General features: G+C 31.4%; 3 protein-coding genes across 5 annotated transcripts; 2 read left to right on the forward strand and 1 right to left on the reverse strand.

Moving 5' to 3' along the window:
• Positions 1-266: 266 nt before the first annotated feature.
• On the forward strand, positions 267-7,616 carry LOC137920300 (coiled-coil domain-containing protein 174). Of its 3 annotated transcripts, none has more exons than XM_068763592.1 (10): positions 267-333; positions 560-666; positions 744-943; positions 1,450-1,632; positions 2,099-2,228; positions 3,319-3,460; positions 4,392-4,613; positions 5,020-5,711; positions 6,505-6,622; positions 7,117-7,616. In XM_068763592.1, exons 2-10 carry the CDS (start codon positions 622-624, stop codon positions 7,518-7,520), a joined length of 2,136 nt encoding a protein of 711 aa, XP_068619693.1. In that variant the 5' UTR covers positions 267-333; positions 560-621; the 3' UTR covers positions 7,521-7,616. The 3 variants fall into 3 exon arrangements, with proteins under 3 accessions (XP_068619693.1, XP_068619695.1, XP_068619694.1); XM_068763593.1 differs by having other exon boundaries at positions 295-310; XM_068763594.1 differs by lacking the exons at positions 6,505-6,622; positions 7,117-7,616 and having other exon boundaries at positions 275-333; positions 5,020-5,832.
• On the forward strand, positions 7,535-13,012 carry LOC137920301 (titin homolog). The gene is made up of 6 exons (XM_068763595.1): positions 7,535-7,781; positions 8,418-8,541; positions 8,800-8,991; positions 9,114-9,676; positions 11,620-11,737; positions 12,256-13,012. The coding sequence occupies exons 1-6, from the start codon at positions 7,635-7,637 to the stop codon at positions 12,444-12,446; spliced, it is 1,335 nt and encodes a 444-aa protein (XP_068619696.1). The 5' UTR covers positions 7,535-7,634; the 3' UTR covers positions 12,447-13,012.
• Positions 12,947-25,357, reverse strand: LOC137920465 (uncharacterized). The gene is made up of 5 exons (XM_068763833.1): positions 25,276-25,357; positions 24,905-24,986; positions 15,806-15,961; positions 13,226-14,092; positions 12,947-13,071 (listed from the first exon to the last, which is right to left on the reverse strand). Exons 2-5 carry the CDS (start codon positions 24,984-24,986, stop codon positions 12,947-12,949), a joined length of 1,230 nt encoding a protein of 409 aa, XP_068619934.1. The 5' UTR covers positions 25,276-25,357.
• Positions 25,358-27,543: the final 2,186 nt, after the last annotated feature.

A 27,543-nucleotide genomic window follows, 5' to 3' on the forward strand; every position in this document is an offset into this window, starting at 1 on the left:
GTCAAAATGTGTCATTTTATTATTCTTGGGTTGGTCACTCCAGTCAAAGTGTAACCACAGACGATAATAGAATAGTCGTAATAGATTTATAATTTGTAAAATCAAATTTTTGTACTATATTTTCATTTTTGTTGTGTCACCAGATATTCTGGTTTTTGATATCAAGCAATATAATTTCAAAGTATAATTATTTTTCAAATTTTTTTAAATGAGTAATTTTGATATCTTGGATGACGAATGACAACATTGCCACTAACGATAGTATTGATTAATATCAGCAGAATTATTATTGTGTAAATCGGGATTACATGTAAGTTGTGAAAGCTATCAATTGTAAGTTTTATGTCTCTTTATTTGTATTATCTTTGTTCGGATTGTATGTAAAGGTTTGAAACACAAAATAACAACAGATTCCTAATTGTGAATGATAAATAGCTGATATTATTTATGAGAAAAACAATAACACTTAATGTTAAATATGTTAGATATTTTATTGTTTAAGTTTTTGCTTGTGCTCGGTAATTAGTTGTTTAAATGTCTATTTTGTACCTTTTTTTAGGATCCCTAGGTTCTATTGATTTATGGATTTTACTTAAGATTACGGTACCTTAAATTTTAACCATGAATGATCAAAGTACTAAGAAAATTTGTTTTAATAAATCTATTGTAAGTATGCATTTATTGTATGGTTTAAGCAGATAAAAAATATATTGTATTTAAAAAAATATTTTTAATCTCTTTAGCTTTTGAATTTAAAAGCAGAAGTACTAAAAAAGCAGGAAGAAGTTATTGAAAGGAAACAATTACCGCAACATAAAGTAGAGAATTTTAAAGCACCTAAAATTGAGAAGAAAGAAGATGAAAGCCAACAAAGTCGTAAAAGTTTCAAAGATAGCTTCAAGGCAGTTGATACAGATGAATTAGAAGCTTGTAGAAAATCAAAGTAAATATAATTTTTACTCTTTGGCTAGATAGCTTTTTTTTGTTACAGGAATAGATATATAATAATGAGTATGAGTGTAATATTCCTTTTCAAATATGTATAGGCTTAGTATTACTTCAAATTAAATAATATGATGGATTAATTGATTATTAACTATTTTAATACTTATCTAGTTAATTTGTAGCTAAAAAATTGAATATGGTTTCAGTGAGTTATTAGCAGTTCATCATCATTTGTGTCATAGAACATTCACTGCTGGATCACATTTATGAGTGGTTTTTGTTTACACAAGCATGTGTAGTTTGTCTCACTTATGGAACTATAGGTGTCAACACATGGCGTTCCGGGAAATTTTTTCAAATAATCTAACACTTAAGTTAATGCAAATAACCAACAACACATTGAACATATACAGTTTTTTCTATACTATTCAGAAATAAACATTGAACATACATAGTGTTTTTTATAGTATGTTATGCCTATAATTAAAACAAAAAAAATTTCAGGTTAGCATTAGAGAAGAAAACGAAACTGTATGAACATTTATCAGATAGCAATGGAAATTCTGAATTGGCTGATAGATTTCTTGTTGATTTCAATGGGAAGAAAAAAGATGAATGTGAAAGATTACAAGATAATTCTGTTGCAAGTGAAACAATTATTAGCAGTGATTCAGATGATAATGAATGGTAAAAACAAAACACTTGAATACCTTTAATATTTGAATAATTTGGATCTGTAATATATTTGAAGATATCCTCAGTAGAACCAAGGTTATTGACATAGCTTGGAGATTCATTTGATTCAAATGGCAATGGGCATATCCTTTGTGCAGCCAATGGCCATCAGAATCGCAAGATTCACTAGTAGCAACCACAAGCTAGCAGTGTGGCATAGGTAGACCTCTCACCAGGTGGATCGACGACATAGTTAGGATGTGTGAACTCACTAGATGCAGGCAGTGTAAGACTAATTATTGTGGCGATTTTTGTGGGGAAGGCAAATGCCTTGAAGTGAGTGTCTTTTGGCTGACACGGTGATGGCAATGATAATGAAGTTTAATATTTAAGTTACATTTTATGATAGAAAATGAAAATCATTATTTGCATGTTATTTTTGAAATTGTTAAACAAATAAATCATACTAATGTTTCAGGATGGAATTTACGGATTGTTTAGGTCGAACACGAAAATGTCTTAAAACAGATTTGGACTTATATAAAAAGAGAGATAAAGAATTGTTAAAGGTGGTTAAAGATATTGAAGAAATTGATGAGTCTATAGAGGTAATAGCTATTTTGGTGTATTATATGTACTGGTATAGGATATTAAGTTCACAACTGCAAATATACAGGGCAATAGGCTATAGGTGTAAGTTTTAAAGGGGTGAATGAATAGCTCATTTGTCAGCAAACAGTTTTAAAATTTTAAATGCTTATCTACTTTACATTAAATTAAATTTTCTATCATAATGTAACAGGCCAATACTACTGGCATAGTAAGTAATCAGAATTTTGAAAACTATTTTTGTTGCTATATTAGCATTATGTTATTCATTATTCCTGAAACCATTAACTTTTGGATAAGGTGTACCATACAATAATTGATAGTAAAAGTGATCTATCACCCTCAATCATTTATTTGACAAAAGAAACTGTTTAAACTTTCTACATGCACAAGCAAGTTAAGTATGTTGTTCAATGTGTAAGAACAGGTATAGTTATCCATCTGGCTCGTACATTCATTGTGGGATTTGAGTTTACATTACAGAAGTACTTTCCACAATTGTCCAACACACTGTGATTTAAGTAAATAAGCATCTAAATATATAATCTCTACATAATCGTTTCTAGTAAGCACTGGATGAGACTAGTGTTAATGCATTAATCTACTACTATATGCATTGTATGTACTGCACTGATGCAGTTTACCAGATTTACAATTTCTCAGTGATTTGTCTTCATATATATTTTTATTTAAATATGTATATATACAATGTCTACATAATTTTTTTGTAATGCCTAGGGTATTATAAAGTTATACTAAATAATTATGTAGAACAATATCTAGCTTAACACACATACACCTAATATGCAGCTCAAGGATGGTCCCAAATGGCTCATGGAAATTTTTCTATGTGAAAAATTGTATATGCATTGAACATGCTAAAAATGAATCAGAAATCATTTTGTCAGTCATTAAACTCAAACAATAGTGCTTACATGCTACAGGTAGATGATCATCTACTACATACAAAAGAGGCCCCAAGTCCAGCAAAGCAATAATGAAAATTAATGCAATGATTTACCATATGCAATAAAATACTAAAATAAGTATTTTGTATGTTATAAAAAAAAGTGTGGTGTATGGTTACAGGACCCGAATGATCCAGAAAAACCTATGTGGGTTACGAAAACTAAAGACTTTCTAAAGTCATTACGTCAAAAATGGGATAAGGATGAAAGGGATCTTCTTGCAAAAGAAAGAGATATACACTACCAAGATTTGTTGTTTGATGGTATGTTTTAATTTGGTAATTAATATTCAAAAATCATGCAGGAATTTGAATTTGTGTTATATTTGGTTATGATCATTACCTAGAATTCTTATAAAATGGGAAGGTTTTCTTAACCATAATATTAAAAATGTTTATTTTATTATATATCTGCAAGAGAAGTTTTATATCTGGCTAACCTTTTATTTAAAAAAAATTGCCAAAAATGATCTATAAAAATTGTATGAAAGTTAAAGTTGATTCGGGATAACAATCTAAAAAAAATCTCAATTCTTTTTACATAATTAAAAGATAAGCTGTTCACCGATAGGAGTAAATTCATTATTATTCGTTCTAACACAAATCCTCACATTTTTTAAAATTACAATTTTGATAGTGTTTTCCTACAGTTGTACCAGATATCCGCATATCTTACATATGTACTTATTATAGTGTTCTTAGACCAGTCCATAATAAATATGAATGCTCATTATCAAGAGGCGATGCATAGTTACATAATTGAGTTTTATTCCTTATTTTAATTATTATTTCTTAACCCTTGATACTTATTGATTGAATTTGGATTATACATTAATTGATTTTTTTGTGCTAACAATGTATTTTTCTTTTTATAAATGCTAGTGCAGTGTTAATTTTTTTATTACTTCTTTCTGTGGTTCTTTCTTTACTGCATCATGGTTTTGTGGGAAAATATTTAGAATTTTTCATCTTACCTGATTTTTTGAAGTTGTGTAGTATATCTTCAAATTTACCATAAATCACATTTATTTTTAAAACTCTTTTCAAAGGAACGTATATAATGTGTAAAAAAAGTTGGGTGTATGTAAGGGTAGTAAATTTCCATCTTTACTGTTCAATGTCTTGCCATTCTTAAAAGTTATATAAAAATGATTAATTATGATTACTGATAAAAATTGTACTTTTTACATTTCAGAGGCCAGAATTCATGGCGTAGGATATTATTCCTTCAGCACGGATGAGACAAAACGTCAGCAGCAAATGGAAGAGTTGATGAAGCGGAGACAGGAGACTCTTCGTGCACAACAGGAAGCGAGTGAGCAAAAGAAAAAGCGTGATGAATTGTTATCAGCCAGAATTGCAGCTGCAAGGGCTCGGCAACGTGCTAGAGCAGGATTACCACCGGAGGAACCGAAGAGTAATATTTGTTTTATTTAAATATACTTTGACAACTAACTTCAACTTTTGACTTTAAAAAAAATGACATTACTTGCGGCTATGTATTGTCAATGTCATGCCATTCTATGTATTGAGAAAGAAAAATCTTTTCCAAATTGATCATCACACAGATTTGCATATCTGTAAACTAATTTTTTTTCCCTGTAATTTGAAAATTGTATATATTGTATGTGTATTGGTATGATTAAATTATGGTTATCGTACTTTGATATCTGTCTTTATGTGAGTGCTAGTTTTTTTAATTTGAAATCTGTTGTGTTTTAGTACCAATAATAGTAAGAAATTTATACGACAAATATACAAAAAAAAATCATTAAAAAGCTAAAAGCAAAACTAATATTTATGTACACCGTTATTTGTTTTAGAAAATGAAAAAGACTTCACTACTTGCCTGTTAGAATTTTTGACGCAACAGAGAAACGAAGCAGATGCTAAAGCAAAAGAGGACGAAAAGAAACTTCGCGAAGAACAAGAAAAAGAAAGACAGAAGTTGCGTGAGGCATATGTGCGTGAATGGGACATTGGTAAAGAAGGAATGGATGAAAAAGTAAAGAGGTTCAAAGAACTTACGCAAGACGAATATGTGGAACAGCAAAGAGCGAAAAGAATAAATGAATTTGCTCCTCTTAAACAATCTCACAAAAAGGTAACAAATAAGGAATTTGACACAAAAGGAAAAACTATTGCTGACACTAACATTTCTGCGACCAAAACATGGGCTGACGTCATACCGACACCTGCGCCGCAGCCTCCAGTTGTAGAACCTATTATGGAGGAATCACCTAAAGGTCTTTTCTTTTCTACTAAGAAGAATGTAAAATATAAAAATTTTGTACCAGCTTCCACACCAATACAGAATGAGATAGATGACGAACAAAATTCAACTACAGTGGGTCAAAGACCAGAGAATAATTGTGGTGGTAATTCTGCAGAAATACCACCACCCCCAACATATGATTATTATGGACCCGTGCCGAAACAACCTAAAAATGATAAACCATTTGATTCAGATATGAAAGAAGCTTATACACAAGGAGCCAAAAGCTTGGAGCCTAAAGTAAGCACCCGAAAATTGCCGAAACATTACGACTTTGCATTTGATTAATAAGCAAAATATCTTTTAAATAGTATGCTATTACCTATTTATTTTATTTGTTGTGACATTGTGAATAAATAAATAATTCAAATTGAAACTTTTTCCTTTACAATATCTACATCTCATATATTTCTATGATATTAAAAAATAACATTGTACCGCGTTATGTTTTGTTTGTGTAATTTTATAAACCGTTTTTTCAAATCATTAATTCTTTAAAGTGGCTGGTGGTCACATATACAGATTTTTTTTCTTTTAAATTTATAGCGACTTTAATGAAGTAAAATATTTATGTGCTAATCATCAAAGACTTGATATATATTGTGCAAAGTTATTTTGCATTCTAATAATAGTCTACTTTGATATGTTGCAAACTGTTGTAGCATTTTTTATATGTAAACATGAAGAACATATATGCTAGGCAGTAAGAAGAATTGTTTATTCTCTGGTGATAAGGCATATAGCGTATAAGACTCATATCAACTAAAACCTTTGAAAATTTGCTAAATTCATCATTGTAACGATATAATTCCATAGGAGGTCCACTACTAGATATAGTCCTCCTCCATAGATTTTCCATAATTACCGGACCATCATTTATTACATTACAAGTATATGCAAATAGCTCCCTAAAAAGCTTTTGTAATTTGTGATAAAAATTGCGTCGAAGTATTCCGACTTATTCACCAATTATGATTTTCTGAAAATTAAATAGAATATTTACCGGTTAACTCATGACACGAAATGGTTTCAGGAGCCCGATAAACCAACTGAATCACAATCGGTCCAGAAAATTGATGAACTACTAAAACTAATTCGACAAGAATGGGAACGCGAAGTACTTACAAAAGAAAAAAACTTGAAATATACAGGTTTGTTAAGCCATGAATTTTGATTAACACTTTTAGATTAATAATTAATTAAATTTAATATTATAATATTAGTTAGGATTTTATGATCAGCAGTTTGATTTATAAATTTCATTTACATATATCTCATTTGCGATAACTTAAACATGAAGGAACTATATTCAAAGACATAAGCACGTGTATTTAATTGCACACTTATGTGTGTATGTTTCGTTTCAACGTCATTGATGATGATCCTTGCTTTGTGTTCTAACACAATATTATCAAGGCAGAACGTTATCATATTTTATTATTTTATCTACATATAGAGTGTAGTTAATTCTTAAGTGAACCGAAAGAGTAATAAATTAGAAGTCATAAAGTTCATATCACAAAACGAACAAGAAGAGAAGGCGGCAATAAAAAAGAAACAGATAGACAGATAGATGTATAGATTTACATGATTTGAGATAATTTGAAATTAAATTTTAATTTAAAGGATTTATATGTTATTTTAGACAATGAAACAGATTTGACGAACTGTCTGTTAGAGTTCTTAAAACAAATGAAAAATAAAAATTCTTCTGCGAAGAAGAAAGAAAGTGGAATTCAGGAGGAATGTAGAATCAAGGAAAGCCACAGACTGGATAAATCACACTTTTGTGAAAGGGATGCTTGTAAAAATACCAAAGAGAGATTTAAGAGATTTGGAAAGTCTACACGCTCGGAGTGCTTGCAACCTCGAGCAGCTAACAAAGTTCTCGTATTTAATTCCTTTGAAGAATATTTAGAAAAAGAAGGCAATAAATATGATCAAAATGCAAATGTCATCACAATAAATTTTTCAAAACCCAAAAAATCGGAAGATTTTGGGTTGGAAACTCTAGAACCTGAGGTTTATGAAGGTGAAAGGGTTGAATGATCCGAAATTCGCTCCATTGGAGATTCCGCAAGGCGAATAAGTTATTTACCCGAGTCTTCGGAGATCAACAAGAGCGATGGTAAAATCTCAACAGAAGTGAAGTGTACGAAATCCATGAAGTGGAAATTTGACCACGATTCCAGGGATAGTTCCGACTCCTCTGAAAACGTTTACAGTGGACATGTTCCAAAACATTTCAAAAGATTTCATTCTGATTTTGAAGCGGGTCATACATATGATGCTAAAAGTTTGAAAGCAAATGTGAGTAATTTTCAAACTTTTTAAAAAAAATTATTTTTAATCACGCACACGCACACGCACACGCACACGCACACGCACACGCACACGTACACGCACACGCACACGCACACGCACACGCACACGCACACGCACACGCACACGCACACGCACACGCACACGCACACGCACACGCACACACACACACACACACATATATTTATATATAAAAAAATATTTTTATAGATGCTTTATCTACTTATCAACAACTTCTAATAGAACAAAAAAGGAAAATGCAAACTGCATTAGATGCCTTCTCGACAAAAAGCCAGAAAATTGGAAACACAATAAACTGAATGATCTGACTATGAATTTTGTTTGTTCTTATAAGTATATTCGTATAATTTTTTTTCATTTTTGTAAGGAATATTTGTTCTATTTTATTTTCATTACAAAAACATCATTATAAAATTTAACATCTAACCAATTTTCTGTTTATTTTCCCCTGTCCCCATTATTTACATGTAAAGATAGTCTTATTTAGCGCTATTTCGCGTTGCGCTCATCTTTGATGGAACGTGTCTTACGCGTTAAACGGAGTACAACTATTGATAAAGGTTTATTTTTATTAATTTATGTCCCATTGTCTGTTATTTACAGGAGACTTTTGTGCACGAGAAACCATCGAAGGCCCAAAAAACCAATGTGCTTAAAAGTTTGAATAGTAAACAATCAAAACAGAAAGAGAGAGATCAGGAATTTCTTATTCACAGAGAAGACATAGGTATTTTGTAATTTTAATACGTTACAAATAAATAATTACACAGACATATACGGTCAAAAACCTACCTTAAGTATTAGCTCGAGTTATTGTTGATTTACATATTTCATTTATTTTTTTGTCAATTTTATCTGTGTCAGTCATGGAGGTAGTTAAGTTTTTACTTGTATTTACTTGTACAAGAATGGTTTTTATTACATATATTTTTGATTTAATTACAATATCATATGATACTATAAATTTTTATTGGTTTTATTTTAGATTTACAGACACAAGGTGCGGAGGATCCACCTTTGACTTCAGATGACACAAGCTTTAAAATTTCATCGCAATTGTCTTCAGATCATGAGACGGAGGTTTCACACATTAATAAAGAGAAAAAGGAGGATGAGATTAACAAAGAAAACATTGAAGATCGTTCAGAAGGAGAACTGTCGCCCTACGAACCTTATGGTAAAAGAACAATTGTTTACAGATTTTTCCTTATGTTTCTTCCGTGTCGATTAAGATTGTTTATAAAAAATATCTCTGTAATATCAACATAAATATTCTTTTATATAATTTATTAATTTCAGAATTTGAAACACTTAAAATTACATGCACGAATGAATTTTTTGATAATAAAACATTAAATGAAGATCAGCTGACAGACGTTTGCATTTGCGAAAGAAGCATCGAAAAGGATACAGTACAAGAAAATTATGAGGAAGAGCCACAGATGAAGAGAATATGCGAAATTGTTCCTTTTCAATGTAATAAAGGAGCCAAAATTGCAATTAATCAAGGACCAAACATTAGAGTACGAATTAAAGCGAAAACTCCACCTCCACCAGTTATTGGACCTATTGAAATTGAATTACCGAAGGACAGTGTCTTCTTTTCAAAAAAGATTAGTGAAAAGTTTGATAGACTTGAACGCGAATACTTGTCAACTGCGATTGAATCAAGTGACGAGGAAACTTCATCTGAAGATTACCCGAGATCAAAGAAGAAAAAACTTGATCGTTTCAGAGAGACATTGCCCAAATTTTCTTACAATGATTATAGGTTTGTACCGAAGCGTTATCGAAGAAGAAGATCATATGGTTTTGACTATGAAGCAGTTTATTCAAAAGGCCCTAGAACTGTCGAGTCTGATGTAAGTTATCCATTAAATTGTATTGGAAAATTTCCTTGTATACTTTATATCTTACATTGTTTTATGAATATTGTATTAATCAAAACATTTTTATTTGACACGAAGTTTATGTTTAAATTAACGCTAAGGAAGGAGTTTTCCGGCAGCTTGAAGAATTTTCAAATCAAATATTTTTTTTAAACAAACATAGCTTGGATGGCTTATATTCGCCATATATATATATAAACTCATGAACATAATAAATAGACATAAATCGTGTCAAGTGTTTGGTATATGTCAGGGGTGGTCAAGCCTTTTGATAGTGCGAGCCATTTTGAGAAATTTGAAGTTTTTTGCGAGCCGCAATTGTGTACGCATTTAAAACACACAAAAGTGTTTTTTTTTCTTCAAAAAACATATTTATAAAAATTATTTAAATTAAAGTTCAAAATTTGAAGTAAGATATAATGGCACAGATATATGACATCACTCCTAATAATACTTAAGATGACGATTAATTAATTATGATCGGTATTTGGATTTCGTTAATTTTATGGAGGAATAATAATTATAATTATTAATACCAGTAATTTGTTTGGATTTCCTCGGAGCTGACATAGGTAATATAAACTTAAATATTGATATAATTCGACAATCAATCGGAGACAAAAATAATCGTTCAAAGAACGGCACGTGGCTCGCGAGCCGCAGTTTGGCCACCCCTGCTATATGCAATGTTAAAGGGCAATGATCTTGAACGGGTTGAGTAAAGCTAAGAAACAGTTTTCTATTTTATGATCTTTTAAAACAGTGATAGAACAGAGATAGACACAGTATTTATACAAGGAGTGAAAATAAGCTGATTGCTCTTAGTTTTCTTGTTCAAAAATTGTATAAATCAATGGCACGTGGTATATGTATGTACAAGAAAATTCCACAAATAATTTCAGATTAGCTACTGAAGAATTGTATAAAGAATTTTTTGATTTTGATTTTCTGGTTTACTTCTGTTGGGTTAATTGTAGAGACTAGCATGATATTTTTTATTCTGAATGATTTTGATCATGCAGCATCTGCAACATGTTGATTGAGAATATGTATACTGTTCTCCATAAAAACCAAGGCTGTTATTATTAATAAAAAAATTTTAAACTACGGTAAAGAGTTTTCGAAGCATACTAGTAAAATAATTCAACACGAAATAAGTAAGAAAAGGACCAATATTTAGCCACTTCCGCACATGCAGTGGTAGTCGTGCAACAAAGTGCAAAAATTAGTAACAGAGTGGCACTCTGTGTTTGGCACTAATTGGTGTAACATAACTCCTGAAGATGCCCCTTGGAGGAGTGAAACACGTGTTGAGTGGATTAACGGTGGCAGTTGTGTAATTCGCATTGATTGCCGCATACGCATTTATCAGCGGGCTGGCGGGCGGTGCACTTTGTTGCACGACTACCACTGCATGTGCGGAAGAGGCTAAATATTGGTCCTTTTCTAACTTAGGATGGACTTCCGCGAGGTAATGCCTGATTCCATTAAATATTAAATGAAATATTTAATTATTATTTGACATCGCCGCTTCAGCCCATTGACGCCTACTGCAAGGCACATGCCTCTCCTGAAAATGTCTATAAGGAGATATACCATATTCGCAGCTCTTGACAGACGTGTCGGCGATCGCAGTGCGGTATTATAGTACGCAGAGTAGGTTGCTGCCCATCCTTTGGAAACTTGTTTGTGAGCAGTGGTCATCCCATATAATTAATGCACTATGTGCGAATACCTAGGATCGCAAACCACTTATTAAAATTAGATTTATAATTTTTTTACCGCTTCTAATTGAATAATTTTTTTTAATTTTTGTGTTATATATCTATAATACAATATATAAACGTAGTGTATTATTCTTTCTTCTGGACTTCGTTTTTTGTATGTAGTGTTATTTATATGGCCTACTATTTCAGGTTTTTGATGATGACGCGAAACGAGTTTTGGATCTGAATGTTAATGAGCTTCTAAAATCAACACGGAAAAAATACGAACTTGATGTCCTAATAAAAGAAAAGAAATCAGAAAGTCATGGTATGTGGTGACTTTTTAAAGTTTTATAACAAATTATATACAGTTAATATAGGTCACTTGCATATATAAAAACTAAGAGGATACCCCGAGGAGAACCCACGTCAAACCCAGAATTTTTTTTTGTATTCACGTTTATATTGCCCTTAACATAGTACACATTTAAAAAAATCTTTACATTATAATAAAATTTTTAACCAAAAGTTTTTGTGAGAAAAGTAAAGCCTTGAGAAAAGAATATAATGGTTATCTTATATATATATATATATATATACATTGGTATTTATCATATTGATGTACATATATAGTTAACCTTATATACATAGTTATTTTTCTTATTATATTGTAAATAGAGATCAAATATATTATTTATCTATATATCGTCACAATGTTTTGCTATTTTTATTTATTTGTATTTTTTCAATAAAAGTCTTGTAGGTTCTCATAAAAATTAGTCCTCAGCTAGTACGATATGGATAACATATCTTTGTTATCAACTAAGTAATATGTATATATTCCAGAAGTAAAAAAAGATGATTTCGATCTTGAAAACATGAACGCGAGTGAGACTGAAATTCCAAAACTGACAGAAAAATTGTTAAAGAAGATTCAGCGACTAGATCAGAACATAAAAAGGAGCCATATTACAAATGATAAGGATTTCGATTGTGAATCCAAAAGACGGCAAATATTTTTAAATAATTGTAAATAAATTGATTGATACGAGCCGGTAGACGCGGCGTGGGTTCCCATGTCGCGTCTCCCCCCACTTGATGGAACGATGACATAGGTAAAATCGCGCGACATAGGTGCTAGATGTGGGCTACGCAAGACCGACCATCATGGCGATTTTTTGGGGGAGGCCTATCTTGTACCTACCAAAAGGACCTTATCCGTCTGAAAATATCTCAGTGAGATAAGTTAATTAAGTTGATTCAATACAAAAATGGAAAAGTTTAGACAAAACGACGAATGTCGGATTAGCAATGTCGTAAAATATTAAGTATCGTTGTATATTATTCTTGTGAGAATAATTGAATATAAAATGGATTAAGATGTAATCTTAGCGTTGAAGATCTACAGACTAAAAATGTATGTCCATATTTATTATAGAAAATAAATAGTATATCAGGATTCTTGATAATTACCTTGACATATCCTGCCAAATAATATACATTAAGATTTGTAATATTAAACTATTACCTACATAGGCTAATAATATGGTACTCTTCCTTTAAATAATATTAATAATATGTAGTTGTGTAAGAAGGAGCTTAGCCGGATACAGTGTATACACGTTATTAAATTAATATTTTTATTAAGATTATTTACATTATCTATTTTAGTATCACAAGATTTTAAAATAAACCATGGACGTTAAACGTAAACGTTTTAAATGTTTTGTGCTAAGTGAATTAAAATTTTTATAACTCATGTGAAATGTAGCAAATATAAAAAAAATATTACATCCAAATTCCTTATGTTAATAACTATAATACATGGTAGTGAATAATCCTATTATAATCGTGTAAGTATCTTTTGTTAGTCGTCCAGCATAATTATCTTCCTGAGTAGATTCGATGGTAGTCATGACTTCTGTTCCCGAAGAACTTTCTGTAGTATCTGCTTTTATCGATTCTGTTGTTTTAGAACTCGTAACAGATGGATTGATATTCTGTTGCAGCGCCTCAGCAGTTGGTAGCTGTTCACTTGGTTTCAGATTGATGGTATTATCTATTTTAGGTTTCATTTCTGTTTTAACTGCCATAGTAGTACTAGGCACATTAGTATCAATTTCTTTCATTGACGTCATTTCTTTGATAGGGTTTTTAGTTACTAAATTGTCTCTGTGATCTTGGGTTTCTGTTTGAGTAGTAATATCGTTAACAAGATTTTCAGAACTGTCTTGAGGGTTAGGATATGTTGCTGGATTGTTAGTACTCTGTATAAGATTATGAGATGATAAATTTGAATCATTTATATTGTGTTTTTCTTTCAACAGATCTACGCCTGCAGTTTGCATTACTATTATCATTTGTTCATTATTATAAATGTCATCAATTCCATTATTTTTTGATTCGTTTTTCTCAAGCGCCGTTAAATTAGTGATTATAACTGTTCGCTCTTGGTTTGTTGAATTGTAGGAAAGGATGGCTCTTTTTTTGATTCGTACATTTTGAGATTTTGTTACGAGTTTTGAAAGCATAGCGAAAGCTTGTTTCTCCCGTTCTGTATTGTTACCATTGCACAAATCGCCGCGACATGGGCATGTCATTTTCCATGTTCTTGTTGAATTACAAAAAAGGGGATAGCATTCATCCTGATAAAGTTTAACGCAAAATCTTGACTCGACAAATGCTGAAAAAAAAAAAACAATTTTAATTAGATTGTTACAGGGTGATTGATTATAGGTGTAAAAAACTTTAAAGTATATAGTCCATCTCCAGTCAATTATTGTATGGTAACACGGTTCAAGACATTTTTCATAATTCGAATGCTGCTGACTTTCTACTGCTGTGGAATATTGGAGTTGTTAGTATTTACGCTACAAATGGAGAGCGTACAGAATTTTATAACTGTATATAAGAATAGTGTCATTTTTGTTATGATTTGTATAATGTATAGTGATTTGGTTAGAGGCGAAAGAGCTTTAAAAGAGTGTTGGCTGTCAATTGATGTACGGTACACTTTATCTAAAGTTTATTGGTAAAGAAACTCACGTGTGTGTTTTTGTGGTCACTTTCATAATATGTATAATACAGTAGTAGAGCAATTCTCTACAATATTTCATTATCACTTAAAAATGCATTACTATGTGTAACTCATATGTTGTCAATAACTTAATGATAATATGGTAGGAACTAGCATTTTAAAAATTTAGAATACTATATATTAAAATTATCGTTTATCGTTTATTATTATCTGTCGCTGCACACTTTGTATTGTCTTTTGTATTAGCCAGACGTTATTGGCTTGTCGCCTTTTAATAAAAAAAAATATTATAGCATATTTCAGAGTGATCACTTTATATCGGGTGATTGGGAATAGGTATAAAAGGTTTAAAGTATTTTGCTGACAAACGAACTATACATTTAACCATTTTAAGCTTTTACACTTTGGTTATATACCAATCATCCAATCAAATAGAAACTTTTTGTTATTTTAGTAACTGAAATTCTACAATTTTGTAAATGAATGATGTTACCAATAAATGTCGACTATATGTAATTGTGCACCGTTATTGTATACTATCTCATAGATTGAAAGAAATATCCTACTTTAATGTAGTGTAACCAAAAAGTTCTCATATGCTATTCTCTCATGTGTTATTATTTGTTGGCAGAAACTTGAGCTAATTAGAAACAAAATTTTATTTTATACTTTGTCTTATATAAACTTGCCAAATTGTTATTAATATTTCGTAGAAATAAGTTAATAAATGTTTTTAAGCTTTAACTAAAAGAGTAAATTGTACTAGAGACAAAAATGAAAAGTCGAATAAGTTTATGTATGTGTATGTTTGAAGACTAAATAAAGAGAAACTTATTACACAACTTGTTTTATTTTTATTTCACCCTTATGTTTTTATGGTGTGATGAATAGTATTCATTATTATATTTTTTTAGTTAGAGCATGCATTCAATATGCAGGAGACTCCCGATTACCATTGCCATAACGATAACCGATTTTATTATATTAGAACCGAAGTCGCTGAACCGCGCTATAATGAGTGGCGGGGGGGGGGGAGGGTCAAGGAAAAATAAGCATAAGCATTATCACTGCGAGCGTTAACTAATGGGGAACGCAGCCGATACTCCCCGCCGTTTCGACGGGCGCATACGTAAGGCAGACAGTACAGCGGTTTCGGTAGCATTATAGTGGTAAGGGATCACTTGTGGATTTTTTATTCATTATGATATTAATAACACTCGAAAACTAAACTACCTGTCTTGCATTGCATTACCCAATAATTTTCATTCGTTGTTAAGCCGTGCGCAGGGAGTGTGTACGTTTGACCGAGTTAATGGGTGTTAACTTTGAGCCTTTTTATCATTAAACAATGACACTTACGAGGCGATGATGCAACTATAGCGCAGTGCACGAGTCCGGGCTCGCAGACGGTTACGTGTTCTGTGGGACTGTTGCAAGCCGGGGCGCGCCGGCTGCGGTGTACTTGCTCAGCAAGCGGACCACACCAGTAGCATTGACGTTCTGAATTAACTGTTCCTAAAAAAAAATATTGTTTCATTTCTTAGCATAGGATATAAAAACAAAAAATGTGTCGTTCATAAGTCAGCAAAAAGCTTTCACAACAATTTGCAATCAAACTGTATGAGGTGATTACTCTGAAATTGGTTACATAAATTTATTTTTTCTATAAAGACGTTGAGGTGCGATCTGCCAACTTCTAGCTGTATAAAGTCTGTAGACACAAGTGTACAATAATTAATTTTAACACATAGTAATCCGATTTTATCTCTTACTGCTATTATCACTGAGTTATTTATTATTTCTGAAAACATTTATTTTTGTATAGGTTGTATCATACATTATTTGACAGCAAGTGTCAGTTATACGTCCATCCCTTAAAAGATTTTATATTACGTTCTGATAAAATTTTTAAAAAACGAAATCTTGGCTGTAGTGTTACCGGAACTACTGTACCGCGCCATGGGTATGCAGGTGGCAAGGCAGGAGAAGTGTTAGCCGCTCCGTTCCGTCAATCCGCCATCAAGGCTTGCGGCGGCGTGGTTAGTGCTCTTTTTTCGGTGGCCCCACCTCGTCGCGTTTTTATAAGTACTGCGTAATATTTTTTGTGTGTTTAAAATGCAAGAAATGTACAGAAAATGTCACAGTTGCACCGGAATACTATCTCTCATCACCGAACGAACGAGCAGTGTCTCTGTCACTCCTAACACCCTAAATGGAATTGCTCAACTTATAATAGTCCATGTCTAGATACCTTCTCAGACCGTGAGCAGTGACTTTATAAAGCGATCTCCTAGGAGCTTGGCGTACTTTTACTCAGATGGAATATTCCATGTAACAGTCTAAACCGAACCTTCTCCAAATTGAGTTTAATTACTTTGAAGAGATTTAATTTTAATGGTTTTGGCGGTTTATTACTTCAAACTCGCGGCAGAGGACTCATGTTCTTATTTCCTCGACCCCCACCTTGTCGCTCTTTTCTATGACGCGGTAGAGCAGTTTCGGTCACACTATGGTTACATCCTCGTTTTCGCATTTACACAAATTGGAGCTCTAATCGAAAAGTATAAAATCATGTCTTCCTCATATCTATGTTATGTAAAGTGTATGTAATAACGGACTGAGTGCCAAGGACTATCGATATAATAACATTGCTATCCGACAAAGCTTTTAATGTTGCCAATTAACTAGAGCTTTTTTATTTGTTATAGACATGACATTAAAAGTTTCATTTTATTATAGGCCAGTAAAAATTTTTTATTATTAATTATTACGCTGCTGTTATATAAGAACTAGTATCTGTAATCAATACAAAATTTGTAAGACGTCTAGACATCGTTTATTAAATTTTCTAAGGTCGTTGAACTTTTGTTTTTCTAAAAGTAATATGTCATATTTGCTAATGTTTAGTAAATTTATAAAAATGATACGATCCAGACACAATATAAACGGAGTAAAAGGCCACGGAATATTAATAATATTCACCGTATGATTATAATAAATTGTTTTAACCTCGTGTCGGACTAATTATGTAAGTTGAGTTGTTTGCTAGATTAGTAATAGGTCATTTTTAACAAAACAATAAAAATTTGACCACATTTAGCCTACGTGGTGCGCAGCGTAGATAGATGCTGTAGTCTTAAGGTTCTGAAGCGGAGACCATGGTCCGTCAAGTGCAACATCACATGGCTAGCAGATTACCTTGTTAAGGTTGATGGAAAACGCTGGAGGCGGCTATCCGACCGGTCTTATAGTAAGTTTATGAGGGAGGCCTATGTCCAGTAATAGACGTCTTACGGCTTAAGAGAAAACAAAATTGTACTTAATTTTAATTTCGTAACTGTGAATACTTAATTGATTCTTTAATCATTTTCTTCGTTGGTTCTACGATGGAACAAAGGACATCATTATTCAAATTATATCAAGCGATATATGAAAAAAAGTAACTAACGTAAAAACAAATGAATATACTATTTCGAGATAAAATTGTATTATTGTCTTAATTTACGATATGTTTTTAAATTTGGAATTCTTAATCTTATTGCCAGGTTAACTTTAATGCAACCAATATTTTATAATTGAGTGCACGCATGGTAAACTAGTGTTATAAAAAATTAAGATCGTAGCCCATGTATGCGAACCGATTACTTCGGAGAATTGAGTAGTTGTTTGATTAAAACAGACCTAGGAACTTAATAAAGAGAGCTGTCCGTGCAGTATAGATACAGATTCTCCTATAGAAACAATTCATGAAGAAATTATTACGACGGTATATATTATATAGGGTCATATTTCGATAGATACCCACAGCAAATCATGTACTTAAGATTTTATATATATATATATATATATATATACATATATAACGGTCTACGTCTATGTGTATTTACATGCGGGAAACTAATAGGTATTGGAACAAATGCGAGGTACAAATAGTTAGCTTTAAAAATGAAGATAAGCCTTTTATAACTTTCACAAGGCTTCCTAAATTTAGCAACTGTTTAGTGTAATTGTATATCACATTATGCATTTTTTATTTTATGTACAAAAACTTGTAATAAAATAGTATATAACAGTGTGAAGGATTACATGTCATTTAGACAATGATTTATTCTGCACTAATAGCCCTTAATCTGTCCTAAAATAAAAATGTTAATATGTATTGTGTGGGTACATGCTTATAAAGATAAGTGCTTATAAGAAATAAGTGGAAGCTTGTAATCTGCGAACTAATCTATAGTCTAATCTCCTTAAGTTTAATTACTTATTATTTATTATTAGTCTGTGGACTATCAAAATATTTTAAAATATTAAATAATAAGGAAATAAAATAAGATTTTTTTGTGATACTTATCCTTTAGAGTGTATTGCTCTATCACTGTTTGAAGGTTATTATAAACGGGACGACAAAAAACCAAATGATTTTGATGTGCGCTTTTCCCAGATTACGGCGCGTTTTGTTGAAAAACGCCTTAATAGATAATCTCATATCTGATCCTATTTTCTATCAAAGATAATATGGATTAATGCATAAATGTTAAAGTATCTGATATAGATTGTATTCGCGTTACTCCTACAACACGTTTTCTTCTGTTATCAAAATAAAGTTGTTATATAAAATAAATTGTTTCAAAAATGAAAGTAATGAGATTGACATATGTAAGTCTTGTCTGTTATCAGATACAGTTTGTTCGCTAAAAACGACACCAAATGTTTCAATGTTCCAGAATAGAATAATGAAAAGACGAATGTCATTTAGCAACGTGTCGATTATTAAAATAATAATCCATTAACATTCGTATCAAAATAAACCATCATTTGCCATCAAAGTTATTACAAAGCGTAATGCTCACGAGTTTCAGGACAATGAAACGATGTTATAAAATTAATAGGTTCATAGGGCGATATTCGGCTTTATGTGTCGACCTACATAGTTGTCCTAGCATACCTGTCGTTATTAATTCACGTTGTAATAAGCGACGCTATGGCTAGCGTAGGATCTTTTATTCAGCGACGCCGAACGCGGTTGGCCCGCTTCCAGTGTTGATTATTCCCAAAGACATTTACCATATGTTTCGGCGGCATTTCATTTTTATTGACATCATTCATTTTCAATTTTATTAAATGAATCATATCGTATTCACATATAACATGACTCATTAAATTTTTTTTTATATCAGTTTATACATGGTTTATATATAAGAAAACCGTAAGTAGTAGTATCTAAACGTTTTATTGTTTCAAACACAAAACTGAATGAAATCATAAGATCTTTATAAATATTTTTCGATACATGTATATTAGTGTGTATATAAATTAATATAAAAAACTAAATATTTTGGTAGTCATCTGGTAATTTACCATGAAATTTTTGAAATAACAGAATAGATTTTTACGTATCGTGTGATAGTTTATATGTATAATATGTATAATAGTTTGATATGTAAAATCTCATGGAAAATCTCTCAAAGTGATGGAAATTCTTTAGATATTAAAGCTCGAAAATGCTGATCAATTTTATATTGCATCGTCTGAAGCAATAACGTGTTCACATTGTCACCATTGCGACAGCAAGCCGGTAGATACGGCATGGGTAGGCACCGCTGAGTGGAACGAAAATATAGTTAAGGTCGCAGAAAAGATGCGGGCAGCGCCAGACCGGTCATCGTGGCGATCTTTGTGGAAGGCTTATACCTTGTCGTGGGCGGCTATCAGCTCATATGATGATGATGATGATTGCCAAAGCTAAAAAATGTGTATAACCTTCGTATTCTAAAATTAAACTAACTATCAATTAATGAATGACAATCTAGGCATCACGATTAGCCTCCTGTAAAGCCAATGTCAGTTAGCAATGGACCATGCAGTGGAGCAAATGAAATCGCCGTGATAAAGACCCACAAACAAGTAATGTTTTGGGGTCTTTTTCGCTGCGATATTGAACGCACCCATTACTTTTTTTGCAATTTGAAACCGTGTTCCACAATTTTTTTTTTCATTTTTGTAAATAAATGAAAGAAGCAAAGTGCATGGTGCTAGGTCGGGATTGTAAAATGGATGATCCAATAGTTTCTCGCCTGCCGTAATCAAATACTTCGTAGTATATTTGACCGTATATAATTGAGGCGTTGCTCTTATGAAAGAGGACTGCAGTGAGGACTTTGCTCTTGCTGTGATATTTTAAAAACAAGTGAGAAACAAATGCTGGTGTACTGATCTGCTGTTACTGTATTTTGTTTTCGAAAACTGTTGTTGCCAAACTGCTTATTCGACCTAAAATCGGAGCGATTTCTTTCTTTATACGTCTTTCTGTCTCTTTTTATTGTTGTAGACAATTCCCTTGTAGGTAATGCCTATTGTAAATATTTTGGTTTCAGTATTATAACAATAGATTCGCGTGACAATAGATATACTCGTAATATATACAGCTTTCGAGGTGTAACCGTCGAATTCATATATTAAGAGTTTCGGGGTTACCGTTAAAATACCAGGTATTCATCTAGGACATAGACTAACGCATAAATATTCGTGTAAAATACTTAATTGAATTTAATAAATATTATTAAATTCTTAATTTCAATTAAATTATTAATTCCTAATTTCATAAGAGTGCCCAATCTTACTCGAACTTGCTAGGTAATTCCTTTGTGAACAGCATGTATCTATCATCTATCTACATGTGTCGCACAACATCGATGTCAGTTTTAGCAGTTGCTGTTGAAAGACCACATGTAATAGCGCTAATAGGTAGTCAGATCACAAAATATTCTTGCTTATTTTTTGTCAAGTTAAACTTGTGGTTTATAAAAGAAAATTAAAGAACAGAGGATGACCGCATGCTATATGGAGCGGCACAATGATCCATGTTATTGACGGAACCGTTAATAATATGTATCTTAAAGATCGATTAAAGATCGAGAAAGAAGAAACATTTTTTGTCTACTTTATAGTAGATATGTTAATGAAGCATTGAGCGTATATATATTTAAGGTGTGTACCAGTAGCTTTATGCTCTTCACGATACAAATATGTTTTGAAAACGATGTTACATTTATATTATTGCTTCTAACTGTACTAAGATCATGATCGTCAGTGTTAATGTAAAATTCCGGAATAGTTTATCATTTCTGTTAATTGTTAGAGCGCTTTTTATGCTGTTATATATTTTATGTTTTATTTATTTGTCATTTTCTTCCAATCACTTTTACTGAATTCTAGTTGTTGATGCTGATGTGCCTTTACCATTCATTAAGTTTGGAATAATATTACAAAATTAAAGAATAATCTGTACTTTCTGTACATCTGGTTTTGCACATTTATTTACGTAAGTACTCTTCATTATGACTTACTCGGGTAAAGGTGCAACAAGGATCTATTATCTAAGGTCAATCGCACTTTTGCTGTTATATTCTGTAAAAAAAATGGAGCTATCCTAGTCAATCTTTTATAAAACACCCTTTTATTGTCTCAAGGCTGAGCTAGGCATACATTTTTTATTCGATGTTAGCTTTTAAAAAAAATTGATTGTAAAATTTTTATTACATATCATAAACAATTTTTAAAAGTTAATTGTATTTTATTGGCGAAGCTGTAAATAAAAAAGTACTTTTTTCATGTACCATTTGTTAAAAGAAAGAAATAGCAAGAATACTGATTTTACGTCTAATAATTGAGTAAATAGGCAACAGTTCTTTGATATGTCTGAAATATAATTTGATTTATATTTATTCATTATTAGTCCGAAGAGTATTTGTAAAATGAATACATAATAATTACCAAATTAATAAATGGGTGTAAAAATGGAGTTACAACTAAAGGTGGTGAATTCTTTAGTTAATTGTAATATTGATATATTAACAAAAGTTTTACTATATGACGTATCCCTTAGAGACAAGATGTTACGTTTTATTGGCGCAGTAAATTCCCTCGTGAGTAAAACTACTTTGCACCAAAAGGAGTTCGCCGTGATATATATCTATCTAGATAGCTTTCTGCAAGGGAAACCTTCAATCTCTATGTAATGTAGTTTAATGTCTGTATACGTAACGTCAGCAGTATTTATTCACATGCTTATGAAACTAAATTATGCATTATTTCGCACCATACTAATTGAGGGCAGTCATTCGTACTTAGTAAGTAGGTTATTAATATGTAGATTCTTCATACGTATATGATTTAATATGCGTGAAATCGCCATTTGTTCAGAAGGCCGAAAGTCGACCATGTGAATTTTTTACTTAACTGCCACTCGCCGGTTATGTGGACACCTTTGAAGAAAATGTATGGGAAACATAATGAAACATTTTATAAGACGCAATAGAAGAGGACGTTGATTGATTACATTTCACAATAAACGTTACGTCTTTCTTTATTAAAGTAACAACATAAATTCTTACACCTATTTCTGTTGGATGTAAACATAATTCCGTTTACTCTACGTTTACATGTTTCGATTTTTTAGTTTATTTTAAGCAATTATAGGACTCTATGGCAGAAATGATGAAGATGCTGTGTTAAAAAAATATTATACGACAGAAGGCCATTGACCCGGCCAAATCATAACAATACAGAGTAATATAAAGGTTTTGTTATATGATATCTTGTGCATTATCTGACCTCATCGTTCCGGTGATCTAAGATTGAAACACGGCAAAGTTTATCTCTTACAATTTTGGGACAGATATTGTAGCAATAAGTATAATATAAAGTTTATTATAGTTAAATAGTTCATGTGTCAAATTGCTTTTTGACAGTAGACGCCACATACCATCTCTTTTTAACTGGCCTAACTAGCTAGCGAATAATGTCATTCATTCTTCTAAGATTATTTCTAAAATATTGTAACTTTTAATATTTGTCAATATTTTTTTAAAGGTGTAAGAGATGTAAGCGCTACTATGTTATCTATCTCGACAGCCGTTGGCAGGGGAGAGTTAACATCTATAGATGTCCCTGATAAAACTGATTTGTTAGTATTGAATGTGCGAGATATCATATAATTTCCACCAATTCTGATTAGGTTCTTATGCTGGGTTACGTATTGGTTGGTATCTTCTTTTTAAGATAAGTTGGAAAGTTTATCGTTTTTAATGAGATTATTACAAAATTAGATGTATTACAAGTTTCTGGTGACAAGCGTTTGAAATAATTCTACAATAAGCTGTGTTCTTGTCTAAGGTGTAACATCTGTTCTTGGCATGTCATTACACATTTGACACGATTATTACATCTGCTCTCACTTTGCGTACCCTAAAGTAATTTGGACCATATTAGTAGTAAGATAAATAGTGGTTACTTATTTTTAAATAATTTGTACTCCAACAGGAGATATTTACACCTCTTTGAATTCGAAATAAATTCCTATTTAACTTAATTAGCGTTATGTAAGTTTTGGCAGGTAAAAAAAAATTTAAACCTTAAATAGCCAGTATGAGTTTACATTCTTTATATATCTTATATATTTAAACCATATCTCACAGTCTGAAAATAGTAGCTGTGTTTAATATCTAGACGTGAACAAACGCGGGTTGCGCTATTCATGTTTTATCATTTTAGAGAGACCAGCTGAACCCTTATTCGAAAAGTAAAGTTTGTGATATCACAACATAGAAGTTGTCAACGGTTATACAGATCTACATGATATTGTTTTTATATAAATAAAACGTTTAATATGTTTATGACTGTAAATGTTTATGAGCTATCGTTAATTTTAACTGTAATTATTTTATTGACATTTATTAAAAATTTTATTGACATATTAATTGTGTTTACTTTAATCTGTTATGTGATTAATATGACACAAGAAAACCCGGACATATTGGATTGAAATGCGATCGCTATATGACATCCATTCATCGTTCTGGGCCAGCGCAGTCAATTGCAACACTCGACCTTTTTTTAAAAGATAACTGAATATTGAGATCATTACAAGAGCTTTAGAATACAACACAGAACATATAAATTGAAACATATTGTGCTCTTCGGAAGCCCCATTTGCTTCGTAATTCCCTTTGGAAATAATTGTTTATAGCAGAGATTTTATTCTCCAATGTAATTAAATTCATGGAAAATTCAATATACGATGAATCACATCTCTTATTGATGTCAAGTTGAGTTTTCCAACTGTTCGGATGATAAATGTTTCAGACCTGAGAAGAATAAGCGAAGAAAACTCAGCGAGCCTTTATATTTTTTAAATAATGTAAATCACATATTTATTAATATTCTAATAGCTTGGAGGCAAACATATTCTCAAGGCAGACAAGAATTAAATATCAAGTATTATAAATGAGTGTCATTTTTTAAAACTTTTAATACAAATATGAGACTAACGTTTAGGTAATAACTTTAACGACCATTTTAAAGCGACTAAATCGTAATAGGTTGGGAGAATGATAGATGTTTTGGGTTGAAGCTCATTTACGATCGTTTGAAAACATTATTTAAAGTATACACACTCACCACTCAGCATAATGAAAGTCGCGCAACTCCAGAGCAATACTCTCGACGACTGAGTCAAAATATTCCGCCGCTTCGACTCCATCTAAGTTTCAATAAGATATTGTTTTAGTAAAGAGTTGAATTCTTAGTTGCGAATTTACGGGTGAGATGAGTAATCGTTACTATGTTAACGTATTTACTCTATTTATGTAAGTTCTTAATTTGATTATAGCATATATATAAATAAAATAATGTCTTATTAAACACCGACAAAATAATAATGAATTATTGAAAAAATATTGAGTTAATAGATGTTTCTTTATTTTTTATTTATTAAAAAAATAAAGAACATGTATAGAATTTTAGATTTACATAATGTTATATTAATATACCTTTTACGATTAATCCAAGTAAAATCAGTTTGATTCTCTTGTGTTGGAATTGAACAAAGTAGCTCGCAACTTGACGGCTACGCGCTCACTGGCCCTGACGCGCTGACTACGAGCCGGCCGTAGCAATCGTAGCAGTGACGTAGCAATCTTGATTGTGACGTATCATCGGGCTATTAATAGAAGACCATATTAGTACACAGGATGATTGGATATAGTGTATAGTGAATTTATAGTTAATCTACTGTCAATTAATATATGGTTCACTACCCAAAAATCAATGGTTTTAGAAATAATAGATGACGTAATGATGATGTAGTAAGAAAAAGCGTTTTGAATATTCAGATGACTACATATTAAATTTAATAATCGTTTACAATATGCATATCACCTGCTTTGTATTGCCAGAAGTTGCCTGTCGCACTTCAAAAGAGATTCATATTGATCACTTTAAGCAAGGTGATTGGAATAAGTGGAAAAGCTTTAAGCTTTATACATGCCTTTTGAAGATTTTAAACCTATCACCTTGTTGATAGTGGCTTTATAAAATCGTACATTAGGAATTATTTTAGGAGTTTTATACAAAGCTGAATAAATTTATAGAATTTAATTCATAGTATTAACATTTAGTTATATAAAATTATAGTATCGACATAAATTATAAAATGAATGTTGTCATGGCGCTCATATATACTGCAAACATGTCACGAAATTTATAGGTACATAAGCAATAACTTATTCTTTGGTTTACGCATACAAACCACGCTGATCATATTTTATTTACGGACGTAAACCATTTTTCCAACTTCTTGTTTTCTCGCAACGTATTAACTTACGGAAAATATTCGCTGCTAAGAAAATACGATCGTGTGGGGACAAGAAATTGATTTACGTGAATACTTAGATAAAACATCTTTTATTTTTACTAAAGCAAAATGCACGCAAACATAAAATATTTTCTTTTTATGATTAATATTTATTTTATATTATAAAATCTATGTTATGAATAATGATTATTTAAATTATAAATTGCAAAGCTGTATTTATCACCCGACCTTATTGTAAACATATTTAAGTGTTTTTTTTTATTTTTTAATTAAAAGAGACATTGCGTTAGTTCAGTAAATTTTAAGTAATCTCTTCATATAAGTGTAGATATGTATGAATATTACTATGTGAGAGTTTTAACAAGAGTTTAAAAGCAATAACAATGAAAAATTTTAATAAAAATTTGAAAGGGAGCTTAAAAGCGGGTAACGACTATGACTTTTAGTCATGTCTTACAAATTCAATTTTAAAAAGCGCACTCAATTTTTGTGTGAGTTAAAAAACATTCACATCGTTTTAAAATAAAGAAGAAAGAAGGAAATATTGTGAGGAAACTGATTTTATCTTGGTCGGAGAATCCAAATGACAGGTGACAAATTACTTCCCTGAGTGAGTGCCATCTCATCAATTTGTAGGTTCTAATGCCAATATTATAGTAAAGTTATGGTGAAAAAAAGTATGAGCTAAGATTCTTTTTGGACATTCGTGTAAAAAAGAGTTTTTAGGTTTGTCGAATTCCTTGTTTAATCAAGTAAATACAGTAGGATTGCAGGCTTTAAAGTCCAACAGCACTCAATTTCTAGAAGCTCGTTTGTCTTGCCTCCAAATAGTTGTGTAAACGCTACACGAATGTAGGTCGATTGGGGTCTAGTGGTTGCGGATGTTTTTTTGCTATGATGGGAGAAGTTTTTACTTTTTCTAAACTCTGAAAAGCTAATTAAAATCTTAAATATTTTTTTCGTGTGTCTTTTTAAACACATTAAACCCCAATAAAAATTTATTTATGACAATGAATTTTTTAAAATGGCGACTTGAATAGTGATATCTTCTTATTTAATCTAGTTTTGCGACAAATATTCATTACTGCCAACAATAGCTTTCAAAAATTTTTTGATTAAATATGTGTAAATTTTTCACGATATATGACTTTCCTCGGAATGTCTATCTTATATTGAAATTAAATAACGTGTTCGAGCGATAAGCAAATGATTGTGAAATCACAATGGCCGTGAACTTGCACACGCCTCGTTTATCTCGTTTATTGATTATAATTTGTTGTTGTCCGGAACGTGTTTCCTCTTTAGCTAACCTTGTCTCCAGGCAAAGGATTTTGACATTCGGATTACCTGCACTAAATGTTATTAAAAATAGTTTAAAGTAAATTTGTGTGTTTTATTAAACGTACATTTATTTTTACAGTAAGTAAATTCAATAATATTATTT

The sequence above is a fragment of the Battus philenor genome, unplaced genomic scaffold (genome assembly GCF_028537555.1).
Source record: "Battus philenor isolate CCGP_79_NKW_IND1 unplaced genomic scaffold, ilBatPhil1.0.hap1 SCAF_18, whole genome shotgun sequence".
In the NCBI taxonomy this organism is placed as follows: domain Eukaryota; kingdom Metazoa; phylum Arthropoda; class Insecta; order Lepidoptera; family Papilionidae; genus Battus; species Battus philenor.

Excerpts from the sequence above, each read along its gene's own strand:
- LOC137920301 (XM_068763595.1), top strand. The coding sequence starts at position 7,635 with ATGAAGTGGAAATTTGACCACGATTCCAGGGATAGTTCCGACTCCTCT. Across the intron at positions 8,992-9,113 it reads GTCGCCCTACGAACCTTATG|AATTTGAAACACTTAAAATT; the intron begins GTAAAAGAACAA and ends TATTAATTTCAG. Across the intron at positions 11,738-12,255 it reads AAAGAAATCAGAAAGTCATG|AAGTAAAAAAAGATGATTTC; the intron begins GTATGTGGTGAC and ends TATATATTCCAG.
- LOC137920465 (XM_068763833.1), bottom strand. The coding sequence starts at position 24,986 with ATGGAGTCGAAGCGGCGGAATATTTTGACTCAGTCGTCGAGAGTATTG. Across the intron at positions 15,962-24,904 it reads GACTTTCATTATGCTGAGTG|GAACAGTTAATTCAGAACGT; the intron begins GTGAGTGTGTAT and ends ATTTTTTTTTAG. Across the intron at positions 14,093-15,805 it reads TATAGTTGCATCATCGCCTC|CATTTGTCGAGTCAAGATTT; the intron begins GTAAGTGTCATT and ends TTTTTTTTTCAG.
- LOC137920300 (XM_068763592.1), top strand. The coding sequence starts at position 622 with ATGAATGATCAAAGTACTAAGAAAATTTGTTTTAATAAATCTATT. Across the intron at positions 667-743 it reads TTTGTTTTAATAAATCTATT|CTTTTGAATTTAAAAGCAGA; the intron begins GTAAGTATGCAT and ends TAATCTCTTTAG. Across the intron at positions 944-1,449 it reads GAAGCTTGTAGAAAATCAAA|GTTAGCATTAGAGAAGAAAA; the intron begins GTAAATATAATT and ends AAAAAATTTCAG.